At 41.7% G+C, this 12,571-nt stretch overlaps 1 protein-coding gene across 2 annotated transcripts in view; it reads left to right on the plus strand.

Annotated features, from left to right (window-relative positions):
* Window positions 1-12,571, plus strand: part of CACNA2D3 (calcium voltage-gated channel auxiliary subunit alpha2delta 3) — a 958,335-nt gene that overhangs the window by 886,442 nt on the left and 59,322 nt on the right. For both annotated transcript variants that reach the window (XM_030926087.1, XM_030926131.1), the window contains 3 exons: window positions 1,517-1,592; window positions 4,554-4,606; window positions 6,125-6,180. In XM_030926087.1, coding sequence (XP_030781947.1) covers window positions 1,517-1,592; window positions 4,554-4,606; window positions 6,125-6,180 — 185 coding nt within the window. The remainder of the gene's footprint in view (window positions 1-1,516; window positions 1,593-4,553; window positions 4,607-6,124; window positions 6,181-12,571) is intronic.

The raw sequence follows: 12,571 nt of genomic DNA on the forward strand, positions 1-12,571 counted from the left end.
AGGCATGGTGGGAGGGGATGCCGAAGGGAAGGGTGGGAATGCCAGACTCCTTTGGCTATACCTTTCAAGCATGGGATAAGGTGTTCACGCCATCTAAATACTGGAACATGTGTAGGGGCAAAGAGGGAGAGCTTGCCCCATCACCCCCCGAAAGTTTGCTGAAAATGAACTGACAAAGGGCAGGTGAATAGGATAAAAAGGCACACAAAATGTATTTTAATATGGACAACACAGGGAATCATAGTAGAATGGTTACCCAGTAACCCAGTGGGGTACAGATGCTTAAATGCCCATCTTCATAGAGGGAGGGGAGAGGGGGAAATATGGCTACTTGAGGGATAATAAATGATTTTGAGGGGGAAACGAGTGGGCCTACTGCTCAGACAATGGTTAGTAAATAATTTCAATGGAAGTTGAATGGGATGGAGAGCTGACAATGGTTGGGGAGAAGTTGGTCTGGGCTCTAGGTGTGGTGTTTAATTTTCAGTCTCTTCCTCTGTAATACGAGTTGTGATCTTCTCTTCTCTGGTGAATGAAATGTCAGGAAAGGCAATTGTATCCCTCTTTGGCAGATCTGGCTTTTAGGTAGATAAGGGAACTTCAGAGAACAGCTTCATCCTGTGGTTTGGGAGAGACAGAGGATTAAGAGACTGTGGAGTAAGGGAGACAGGGAGCAAGGTCGGAGAAACCTTGGGACTGCTTCATGTCGAAGCACCATATTTTAGGGTAATGGTTTCTGAGTCCCAACACATGCTACCAGAAATTGCCATTCACCTTTCCTTTGTAGAGTTGTTGGTGGGGGAATTAAAGTACGTTGAATAATGTTAAAGTAAAACATTTTTGCAACTGTGTAAAGGTCATAATTGGGAGGAAAGCTTTACTTTTATCACTAATGTAGGAAAAAAATGTCCACTTTGTTTTTGTTTCATAAGCTATGCTGTTTTCAAAATAAGATACATTCACTCTTATGGTGGTGACAACAAGGAGTAGGGATTACAATTAGTAAGCCACTGGTTTCCCACACATTGTCAATGTGCAGGGCTTATCCTGGTCCAAACCTGCTTCCTGGTGCTTGAGAAACACAGAATCCTGCCATGTTTTATCCCAAAGTGGCTCTTCTTAGTTCTCCTGTCCCTTGGAGACATGGCCCAAGTAAATTCCATCCGGGTCTTAGAATCCAGTTCAGAATAGCACATTCCCTTTGGAATATCTTGCTCAATGCAGACCATCCTTCTTCAGACCAAATGACTGTTACATCAAGTTAGGTGGGTCCTCATCCCCTTCTACCCTTCCCGACACCTTCGTTCCCTTTGTTCTTCAAATTCCAAGTGATAATGTGACTGTGCCTCCAGCACTGGCCTTTTCTGGGCTCCTTATTCGTTATCCATGTTAGAGCTGCGTGGTGTTTGTCACTGTTGCCCTTGATGATAGTGACTGCTCACCTTGTAGTACATAGCATCAATTGGTTCCCATGTTTTCTCATTTAGCAAAGCTCCCTTCCATTTTTCTCCTGTAGAATTACCCTTTATGACTACCAAGCCATGTGTAGAGCCAACAAGGAAAGCAGCGATGGCGCCCATGGCCTCCTGGATGTAAGTACTATGCTGTCACCCAGAAAACAGCTGCACATTTCTGTCTTTCTCCCTGTTTGAGTGTTATCTGAGTGTTATCTTCCTCTTTGGAGTAATCAAGTTTATCTTTTTGCAAAATCATGAACATTTTGACTTTACTCATTTAAAAAAAAAAAAAAAACACTTCAGGCCCAGCCACAGTAGCTAACGCCTGCTATCCCAGCACTTTGGGAGGCTGAGGTGGCCGAATCACTTGGGGTCAGGAGTTTGAGACCACCTTTGCCAACATAGTGAAACCCTGTCTCTACTACAAATACAAAAATTAGCCAGGCATGGTGGCATGCACTTATAATCCCAGCTACTCAGGAGGCTGAGGCAGGAGAACTGCTTGAACCCAGGAGGCAGAGGTTGCAGTGAGGCAAGATCATGCCACTGCACTCCAGCCTGGGCAACAGAGCAAGCCTGCCTCTCAAAAAAAAAAAAAAAAAAAAAAAAAAAATTAAAATTAAAAAAGTCACTGCTATTTCAACTCAAATCCAGTGATTATATGAATGAAAAATGGATCTAAAGCCTTTGATGGATTAATGCAGCAACCCCCTTGTGATGGACAGAAAAAGGGAGAAGTTTTGTTAATTCTCCCATTTGTATATAAAATAACTTGGTTTTGTTCAACAGAACTTGTCCTTTTAGTTTGTAATGGAGTTGTGAGCTTGTGTTCTAATTCCCATTTTGATCACAGATACGACTCCCTCTCCGCTAATCATACCACCGGGTTTCGGCATCGTTTTCCCTGGAGCTGATTCCTTGGTGATATCACAGATGAGGATCAATCAGCATAGCTATTGTGCCATTAGAAACTGGCTTTCAGATGGCCAGAAATTAACTGTTATCACTTACTCCCAAATTAAAAATGTAATTTACAATGCATAGACAATGTAAATTTGGCCAGCAACACCTAAAAACACAGAAAAAAAAAGATATAGTGTACCTCTGGATAGTCTGTCATATGTGTTTAAATATAACCCTTACAATGCTATTGTTTTGTAAATACCAAAAATTAACCTAAAATTTTGTTTGAAACACAACATTTAAAAGCTATTTTGGCTTTAAAATATATATACTTTCTAATTTGCAGATGTAAGATGTTACAAGGGGGTTATTTAAAAACCGAATAATTAACACAGTTCTCCTACACTGAGGGAGCAAGAAATGATTCAGAGCTGGCAAATTTGTGAGAGGCAGCTAAAGGGATGAATATTTTGAAAAATACAGCTTTTTAGTGAGACTCACTATGTCTTTCTAAACCCAACTCCCCTAACCTTAGCATGAATAGTTCCAGACGTTAAACGTTCCCAAGGTGTGTTTTCATCATTAGATTTAGAAGCTTAGTGGCTTTTTGCTTTTAAATGATAATGTGCATTTAAATTTTTTTAATCCCGTATTTGCATAATGCCTTTGTTTACTCATATATTGAGCCAATGCCTGGCACGGAATGCCTGAGTGCCTTTCCCTGGCCTCAGAGCGAGCTGCCACTGCTACTGCCCTCTTTCCCCTCAACCTCCAAAGCTTCCTTAATCCTTTTATTTACTCTCTCCTCCCCCTGACCCACATTACCCATCCCAGCAGGTACAAAGACACAACATTGTCCCATAGTCTGACCACCCCGGTCTTTTTGAAAGCAAGATGATTATTTTTCAAGCCATAAAATGTAATGGCAGAACCGCAGGACTGCAAAGTGTGGTTTCAGGAAACTGTTGAAAGTTCACATCCTTATCTGACCCTAATCCTGGCGGCCCAGAACCCTGTGGTTCAAGGAATGATATGGAAGCACTCAGTCGAATCAGAGCAAGAGAGACACCAAGTCTGAAATCTGGGTGGGCTTGGAAGAGCCTCAGCATTGTTGTTGTTGTTGTTCTGCACATTTACTTTCTGGCCGGACTGGGAAAGTTTTGAAAATGATTGGGGGCATGTAAATTTGTTCTTGTTTCGTTTAAAACTGGATAATTCCTCCATTCTCACTTCTAGTTCTTATAATTAAAATGCTCAGAAGGTGGGATTAAGCAGCTCTAGCTGCAGAGCCAGGATTTGGCATGCATTTCAATTCTCTGATATCTAAAGGCAACCACAGAAGGTTCTGAGATTCTTCTGGACCTGACATCTGGGGCCCAGAGCCCGGGATTTACTAGTGTCATTGCCTGTCTCTCAAGTCCACGCCCCAGTCACATAACTGGCATAGCTAGGTACAAAGAACCAACTGAGGGGGAGACTTGGTATTTTCCAGAATTCAGGAAATTGAATTATCCACATAGGAAATATCACAGTGTAAGCAATCCAACTGCTTTTTTTAATTAAAATATTCTGAAATAAAGATTAGGCTTTCAATGCCTTCTTTTATAGGGTGAAGGGGATTTTCAGCAAGGATAAAATCACATATTTATATGGTTATCATTTTTTTCAAGTCCAAATATGTAAGTGTGAAAAAAGGCAGCTTAAATCCTACATAATTCATGGACGGCATTAAAATCAGGTGTATGCAATTTTGCTTATTTGAATGAATGACATACAGTGATGGAGAACAGGGAATCACCTTTCCAAGAGGCTGCCCTGTAAATTACCATTTGAAATTGGTTATATGATTCCAGCCCCCTCAGCATTAAGCTTCAAAATATTAGCCTCTAGAGGGTAAAGGTTTAAGCATCGGGTGCTGAACTTCCTTTTTCCTCCTACTGATAACCCTTGTATTAGATCAGGTTTATTTTACTTGTAAATCACATCTCACTGGAGTGGAGTTCAAAGTTTTAAAATGTTAGTTTTAGGATACAGTATCCAACAATTTTCTTCCCTTAGCTAGAACGCCACTGTTTTTTAACATGATATCAATCTCTCTAGAAGAATAACATTGTCCTTATGTAAAGCCCTAAATTAAGCTACAAATTTTGTGTGCAATACATTGTTTTTAATGTACTGAATTCTTCTCTTCAGCCTTATAATGCCTTCCTCTCTGCAGTAAAATGGATCATGACAGAACTTGTCTTGTAAGTAAAATCTGCTGCATTTTTGAAAAGGATTAATATTTTCCTTTTTGTATCATAAAGTGAACTTAGAGATTGTGAGTCATGCTTTCAATAACCGTTAGATTCCTAGTGCTCTGAGATACCTTCATTGAACATCTCAAAATATTGAACACAGAGACCAAAAATGATCTTTTATTAAGTGATTCATGATCACTCCTTTGGCTATTATGTCATACTTTAGCAGATTAACAGTTTGCAATATACAACTAAATTTACTTATTGTGGTTACTGTTCAATTTCACATGGATGTCTGGCTGATGTGACTGCAGCCTGGGTGGGCTGTGGTCAGAAGAGCACACTGCTGTGACTGTCTACCATGCTACTTTGGCTGCCTTGGCCTGTGCAGGAATGGTAGATGTGTGAGATTGTCAGCTAGGGCTGGGGGCTTCCTCAGGTGTGATTTCATTGTTTTTCCTGTCAAACTATGGTCTTGTTTGGAGGTGCTCGTTGCATCTATGACTTAAGTAACACTTGAAATGGCACAAAGATGAAAGTCTTGACTTTCGGACTAGATATTAGACACATTACAGAAACACTGTGTCACACAAAAGGGAAGAAGTTCATAGATGAACATGTAAACAAGATTGTGTAAGTTGCACCAAACTCTCTCATTCTTATTTCCCCTGCTTAGACTCCACTTCTGTGGATTTGAGGCAAATTTCATGCCATTTGATGGATAGTCACTGTCCTCTTAATTTAATGTAACCTCTATTAATTTAATACAGTTTGTGAATTCAAATGGGAAGTAAATTCTCCATATACACATGAGGCAGAGAAAGAACATTAACAGATAATAGTGGGATTTAGATTGAGAGACAGCTGCTAGGAATAGTAGTCATAAGCCTGAAAAACAAATGACCAAATTTTGATCTCTCTTCATCTATTTGGAGGATAATTTATATTATTTTTGTATTCTTTACCAGCCATTGAGAAATGTTGATTTTTATGAAGTTGCATTGTGACATAATTTCATAGAGAGAAGTCTGTTCTACCTCCCTCTATACACACACACGTGGAGGGGGCTTAAACAAGTTCAAGTAGCAGTATTCATTTTGAAAGCATCTTTCATTACTACAGATCATAGTCTTGGCAGAGGAGAATATTCTATCTGTATTTCTGAACTAAGGGAGGAGAAGCTCATTAGAAATTGGCTTTTTACTGTGGAATCAAATTAGATGATATTAAGATTGAATAACTGGTGAACAATAACGAGGAAAGTATTTCAGCCTATACAGCAGGTTATTCCTCATCTAGGAATCTTTGAGTCCAGGTGAACCTGGCTTTGGGGATAAAATAGCCTTTCACAAGAAAGATAAACCCCAGTGAATATTCAGTGATAACTCAGCCAGCTGTGTTGATATCTGCAAATTGTGATGTTCTCAAATGAGGTAAGCGATGCTGAAGAATACAGAAAGTCACTGTTCTGTGATACAGGCATGGATGACAAAGTAACATTGGGCTTTTCCACGATCTGTTTAGGTTCCTGGTGGAGTTTAACCTCTGCAGTTGGTGGCACTCCGATATGACAGCTAAAGGTGAGCAGCAACTGGTTTCTGTTTCCCAGCTTGGAGGGATGAGCGCTGGGTTCACTGGCTACTTTTCATCAGGGATGTGCTGGCTCAGAAAATTCCCCAGGACAAAGTGATGATTTTTCAGCTCTGTCAACAAAAAGACACCCTTTATGCTAAGTGCTGTGCTATCTAGTCTGACGCAGAATTCCACAGGCTTCATTCAGCCCATTTTGAATGTATATCTTGACCTGTTTCCTTAACTAAGGCTTTGAGGTCATACATTGCACAGGTAAATTCTTCAGAAAGCTCATGGGCAATGCGGAAATAGAAGAGAGACAGACACACTGCCTGTGTCTCAGGCTAAATGAATGATTAGCCATTCTATTTTCATTTTCACAGTTACCCTCATAGAACATAAATCTGATGACATTCCTCTTCCTTCTCAAATATCTTTGATGATTTAAGGAGGGTGTAATTAGTAGAGACTCTTGGAGGCATGGGTTGTGGAGTTAGATCAGAATAGGTTTCAGTCCCGGCTCAGGGTTGACCTTGGGCATGTCAGCTGATCTGTCTCCAAGGCTCAGTTTCCCTTTGCTAAGCACAGGGGGGAAAATAATATTTATCTTAGGAAGTGAGTCTGTGTGTCTGTGTGTCTGTGTGCATGTGTGTTTAATGCTATGAGAAATCATGTTACGTGCTGACCACAGTGACTGAAACAGAAGTCCTCAAAAAATAGTAGCAATACCGCATGTTCTCACGTATAAGTAAGGTAAACATTGAGTAAACATGGATACAAAGAAGGGAAAACAGACACTGAGGCCTAATTGAGGTGGAGGGTGGGAGGAGGGTGAGGATGGAAAAAGCTACCCATTGGGTACTACGCTGACTACCAGGATGCTGAAATAATCTGTACACCAAACCCTCGAGACATGCAGTTGACCCATATAAAAAACCTGCACATGTACCCTCCACACCTACAATAAAAGTTGGAAGGAAAATCAATATATAAAAGAACGTATCTGTAATTATAACGGTGGTGACACTATGACCATGACAGTGATGATGATTGCCTACAAATCCAGTGATCCTTAATGAATGCTGGCTCCAGCAGTCTGCCCCAGGCCTGCCCACTCACATGCTATTTCTCAGATACACTCTGTTCTTTCTTGCCTTCATGCATTCATGTTCATTTTCCCACCTGGGAGGCCAGGGACTAGCAGGCTATTACCATTCTTATTATTTCTAACTATCTGTCTTTTAAAAAAGAGATTGATTAGTCACGTATCAGCATTTCCCCAGATGCTAGATCTATTTTAATCTAACATTCCCTTTCCTTTCTCTTAAGATCCCAGCCTGTGAGGATTCCCTCAGTTCCCTCAGGCAGAATGAACATTTTCTTCTTGTTCCTGCCCCAGTCAGCTCATGCGTTATCCTATCTCTTCTTTAACATTATTGCCTCACTGTGTGTGTTTTACGCTAACCTAGCATTTCTTGATGGTAGGAGCTATGTTTTAAATATTGTTCTCTCTTAACACCTAACTGGTGCTGAGCACACAGTAGGTGCTTTATCTTTGCTGATTCAATATCCTAACAAATCTTTCTGGTGCTAAGCATGACCATTAGGGTCACTATAGTCATGGCTTTGTAACTTACAAATAGGCTCATTTTGCTGGAATCCAAGAACTCTCTGATTTCTGCTTAGAACATGAGATGGAGCAGAATCTGCTGAGTGAGTCCTGCCCCTGCTGATGCCCGCATAGTTCACTCTCTGATAACTGGGAGCCTAATCCATGCCTGTCCAGGCTTGGCTCTGCCCTGGGACACTGACAGCCCAGTGGAGCAGGGCCCCTGTGCTCTGCTTGCATCCCCACACACACACATTGGTCTGGTGACCCCCAGGGCTTGGACTCAGTTCTTGCTCCTCCCTGCTGGGTTGGGTACTGAGTGACAGTGACTGCCCCAAATCCCACTTGTATAAATTAGCCTGAGGACATAAACCTGGATGGGAACAAAGGTTTCTATGATAGGATGATCATCACCAGGGAATTTATAATTATAAATACTGGTAACTCTTTAAATGTCTAACAATAAAGGCCATTTTAAAATAAATTGCAACCCATCCACAGAAAGAGCATTTTTTCTGTTTCTGAAAACTTTTTGATGAAATTAAGAAATGCTCATGAAATTATAACAAAACAAGACAAAACCCAAGATACAAAACCGTATATACACAAAAACACATAAAATGGTGGGAGGAAGGAGATAGGGAGCTAATTGGGGTCAGCAGTTGGTATGGGAAATAGGGAGTCAATAAACAAACACCAACGTATGAGCTAGGCGAAGAGGACTGTCTTGTCCCCGAAAGGAAATTTTACCTGTAGTGTCAACTTGCTTTTGTTGAAATTGCACATGATTTGAAAGACGAGGAGGGACCTACTAAATGGGCACTTGGCTATTTTTACCATTTGCTTTTCTTATTGGACTCACTTTTCCACAGTCTTACTAATAGGAGTGAAGAGAGATAAATGATATTTTTTAAAAATAAGAAAATTAATAGAGGCCAAGAAAATGGGTTGCAAGTTGGTTAAATGGCTGCTCTCTCTGTGGCACCAGTGACCTGGAGACAAATCCCCTCTCCCTCTGAATCAGACTATGAGCTCTCAGAGGCCAGAGCAGCTTTTGAACTTAGTGGTTAGGAACTCTGGGTAGCCTTTCTCTGCTTCTTGCTTGCTGTGAGGTTCTGGGCAAGTCACTTGGTCTCTCTCGGCTTTGGTTCCATTTGTCAGCAGAGAAAACAATAGACATAATGTGGCTGTGAGAAGTGAATTAAGCAATGTATGCCAAGCCCTTGTGCAAGTACTCCATGCCTGGTGGGTGGGCGCTCATGCTTTGGGTGGTGGCGGTGGTTTTTTTTAACTGAGATGTCTGGTTATTTCTTAGGAGTTTACACAGGGCTGAGGGCAGCAAGCTTGTTTTCAGTGGTTCACTTTTTGGCATTCTTCTTCATACCTAGTGAGGACGTTCCCTTCTCTTCATGTCTGTGTTCACTCCCACTTCCCTCATCCTCACCTTGACCTGTTTCCCTTTTCCGTGACCGACCACCACAGACATCTAGCCATACTGTTATTTTGGTCCTATGGATTCTAGAGTTTTACTGAATGCCATTCACTATGATCTTTGCCTAGAACAGTGGTTTTCAAATGGGGGCAGTTTTGCCTCCCAGGGGAATGACTGGAGACATGTTTGCTGTCACAGCATGGGAGGGAGGGTTTTTATTAGAATCTGGTAGCTAGAGGCCAGGGATGCAGCTAAATATCCTGCAACACACAAGACAGCCCCCATAACAAAGAAATATCCCACTCAAAATATCAATAGTGCCACTGTTGAGAAACCCTGGCCCCGACTGAGGGGTGCAGAGTAGGGGACAGTGACTGAGGGAGCAGGCTATGATCTCTGCACCCACGATGTTGAGAGATACTTGTGAAGGCTCCCATTCTGCATTTTCGCCACCCCCACCCCAGCTGGACCAAAAGTGGTCCAATTTTCAGCTGAAAGGAATAATATGGTGCTTTAGTTCTCTATTTTCTGTCTTAAGGAGCTTTGTAGAAAGGACCCTGAATAGATCATTTCAGCATGTCCTCTGACTCCACTGCCAGACTGTGAGACCTCCTTTCCACAGACTACAGAGAGACCTTGTCACATAATTGCATCGTTGATGCATGGTGTGCTGCTACATAAGTGCTTTGCCATTTCCAGAGAGCTGGCACATAGATTATCTTCAGATCTGTTCAACATACCTGAGAGGTGGGGACTGCTAGAATTTCCTGCCAAGCCTCTCTGAAGCACCTAAGTCAGACAGCTAAGAGGCAATGGACTCAGACCTAAGCCAAGACCTCCCTCAGCTAATGATGACAGCGAGAGCCGCAGCTACTGCACTGGAATTGTCTCATTCCAGCCGACAGCCCTCTGCTGGGCATCATATGACTTTTTCCATTTTATGGATGAAGAAATGAAAAGAAGTAAAGGTGAACTCATTCATCCACAGGATTGCTGTCATTGGGATATCTTATTAAATGTAAATATAAATCCCAGACCCGGCATAAGGAGGGAAACGTTTCAGGCACCATATGCTATTGGCTTGCAAGGTTTCTTCATTCTAAATTTACCATTTCCTCACTAGATAAAGACCCTGAGCTGAGACATACATCTTTGTTTTAGCTAAAAATGGAATCCATAATTACACTGTTTATCTGCTCCATTTCCTTAATGAAGGGGACTGTGGAAGCCCATTTCTGCTTGATTATCACAAAGGTATCATTTTGGTGAAGTTGCACAAAGAGAACAGAGCTTGCTGGCACCCGGTTGTGAACAGGGGTGCATTCACAGAAACAAAAGAAGAGGAAGGCTTTTCAAATGGCAAATCTATTCATTCCCAATTGTCTGCACATAATTACTGTGAACCCAAGTCAGTTATTCTCATCAGGGACATTTGTTGCTAAGGGAAAAGTAAAGAAATTCAATTGTGCGGATGCTCCCTTGGGTGCTTCATTGTGAGTGGGTGCTAGGTGGTGGTGACATCGGCGTAACTGGGACAGGAGGCACAGCAGTGTGGGCTCCGGGATGTGAGGGCCAGGCTCACATCTGGACCCCATCACTCATTGCAGTGTGACCTTGGGCAAGTATCTTCATTTCTGAGCTTTAGTTTCTTCATCTGCAGAATGGGACAGTAGCAAGGGCTTGCTTATTCTGTGGTGATGAGGATTCTGCCCGTGCTAAGGGCCTGGCACAGGGTTTGGCATGTGGTAAGTACATAGTTAAGATTGATGGTGAAGGTGTTGGTGGTTTGCTGTGTGAGTTAATGATGATTGTGATGAGTCACTCTCTGTGGGACCCACGGCAGGCAGTGTCTGCTTCTGGAACCTCATTCTTCCCTTCTGGAAAAAGAAGGAGTCAGCCAAACTAAGCTCAGTGATCCTTGACTACCTACAGCTTTGTAAGATGAGAGTTCTGAGTGCCTAAGAGTTAAAACAGTATCCAATAGGGCCAGGCACGGTGGCTCACACCTGTAATCCCAGCACTTTGGGAGGCCAAGGTGGGCGGATCACTGAGGCCAGGAGTTCGAGACCAGCCTGGCCAAGATGGTGAAACCCCCATCTCTACTAAAAATACAAAAAAACTAGCCAAGCATGGTGCTGCATGCCTGTAATCCCAGCTACTTGGGAGGCTAAGGCAAGACAATCATTTGAACCCGGGAGGCAGAGGTTACAGTGAGCCGAGATCACACCACTGTACTCCAGACTGGGCGACAGAGTGAGACTCTGTCTCCAACAACAACAACAAAAACAGTATCCAGTAGATTGCAAGCAGCCCCAGTTACTGGTTTGAAACTCCATAGATAAATAATAGTGACTGCACATATATGTGGTGTTTTCCATAGCACTCTAGACAAAGTAAGTTCTAGCCATGTTATTTAAATTAAATGTGGCCATGGCTTTATACGATAATTCACGTTTGCACATCAAGCAACTTCCAGCCAATAGTCGTGCTGCAAATAGACCCAACGGTTTATCACTATATCAGGATGGAGTGCCCTACAATTGTCAAAGGAAAAAGAATTTCATCTCCAGAAAGGATCAGAGCCAAATGAGTCTCACCATTGAGAGTACTGGACTCATTCCATTGTAACTGGGCCCAGACAATTAGAATTAGAGATGGTGCAATTATCAGGCTTATTCAAATCATGTGTGCTGCCTATCTCAGCCTGACCCAAAGACCTTTCTTATTTTTTTTCATTGGCCGAACTTCACAGAGCAGTGAAACATATACATGCTGGAGCCAGACAGCCCAAGGTCAAATTTTGGTTCTGCCACATACTCAGTGGATGAATTTGGGCAATTTACCCTCGTTCTTTTTCCTCCATTCACAATCTGCAAAACAGATAACAACTGTTCATACCTCATAGTTTATTTTTTAATTTTGTCATGTTTTACTATGAAATAAATTAATACATATTAAGCAGGACAGCATCTGGAACACAGCAATTTCTCCATAAATTTAGCTGTTATGCCATCATTAGGTTTTTATATTCCATCTGCATGCTTGTGCCGCTTCCACTTATAACCTAAGCTATTGTATACTTAAATCTTTATTTCATTTCAAGGGACTCAGTTTTTTAAATTCAAATAATTTAACTATGAAAAGAAAGTTTTATAAACTGAAAACCGGAATGATTTGCCATACAGAGAAATCAGTTGTAAAAATAAGAACCATGAAAATAAAAAGTGTTACCAAATTTTAGCCAGATCCTATGAGCTTTGTGTTTGGTCTCTTCAGCTTAAAGGGAGAGGAGAGCAAATGAAAGAAAGGAGTGTAAAAGATAGAAAGGTGGTGGAAACTCCCTACTGTCAAACAAAGA

The sequence above is a fragment of the Rhinopithecus roxellana genome, chromosome 1, assembly GCF_007565055.1.
Source record: "Rhinopithecus roxellana isolate Shanxi Qingling chromosome 1, ASM756505v1, whole genome shotgun sequence".
Taxonomy (NCBI): Eukaryota; Metazoa; Chordata; class Mammalia; order Primates; family Cercopithecidae; genus Rhinopithecus; species Rhinopithecus roxellana.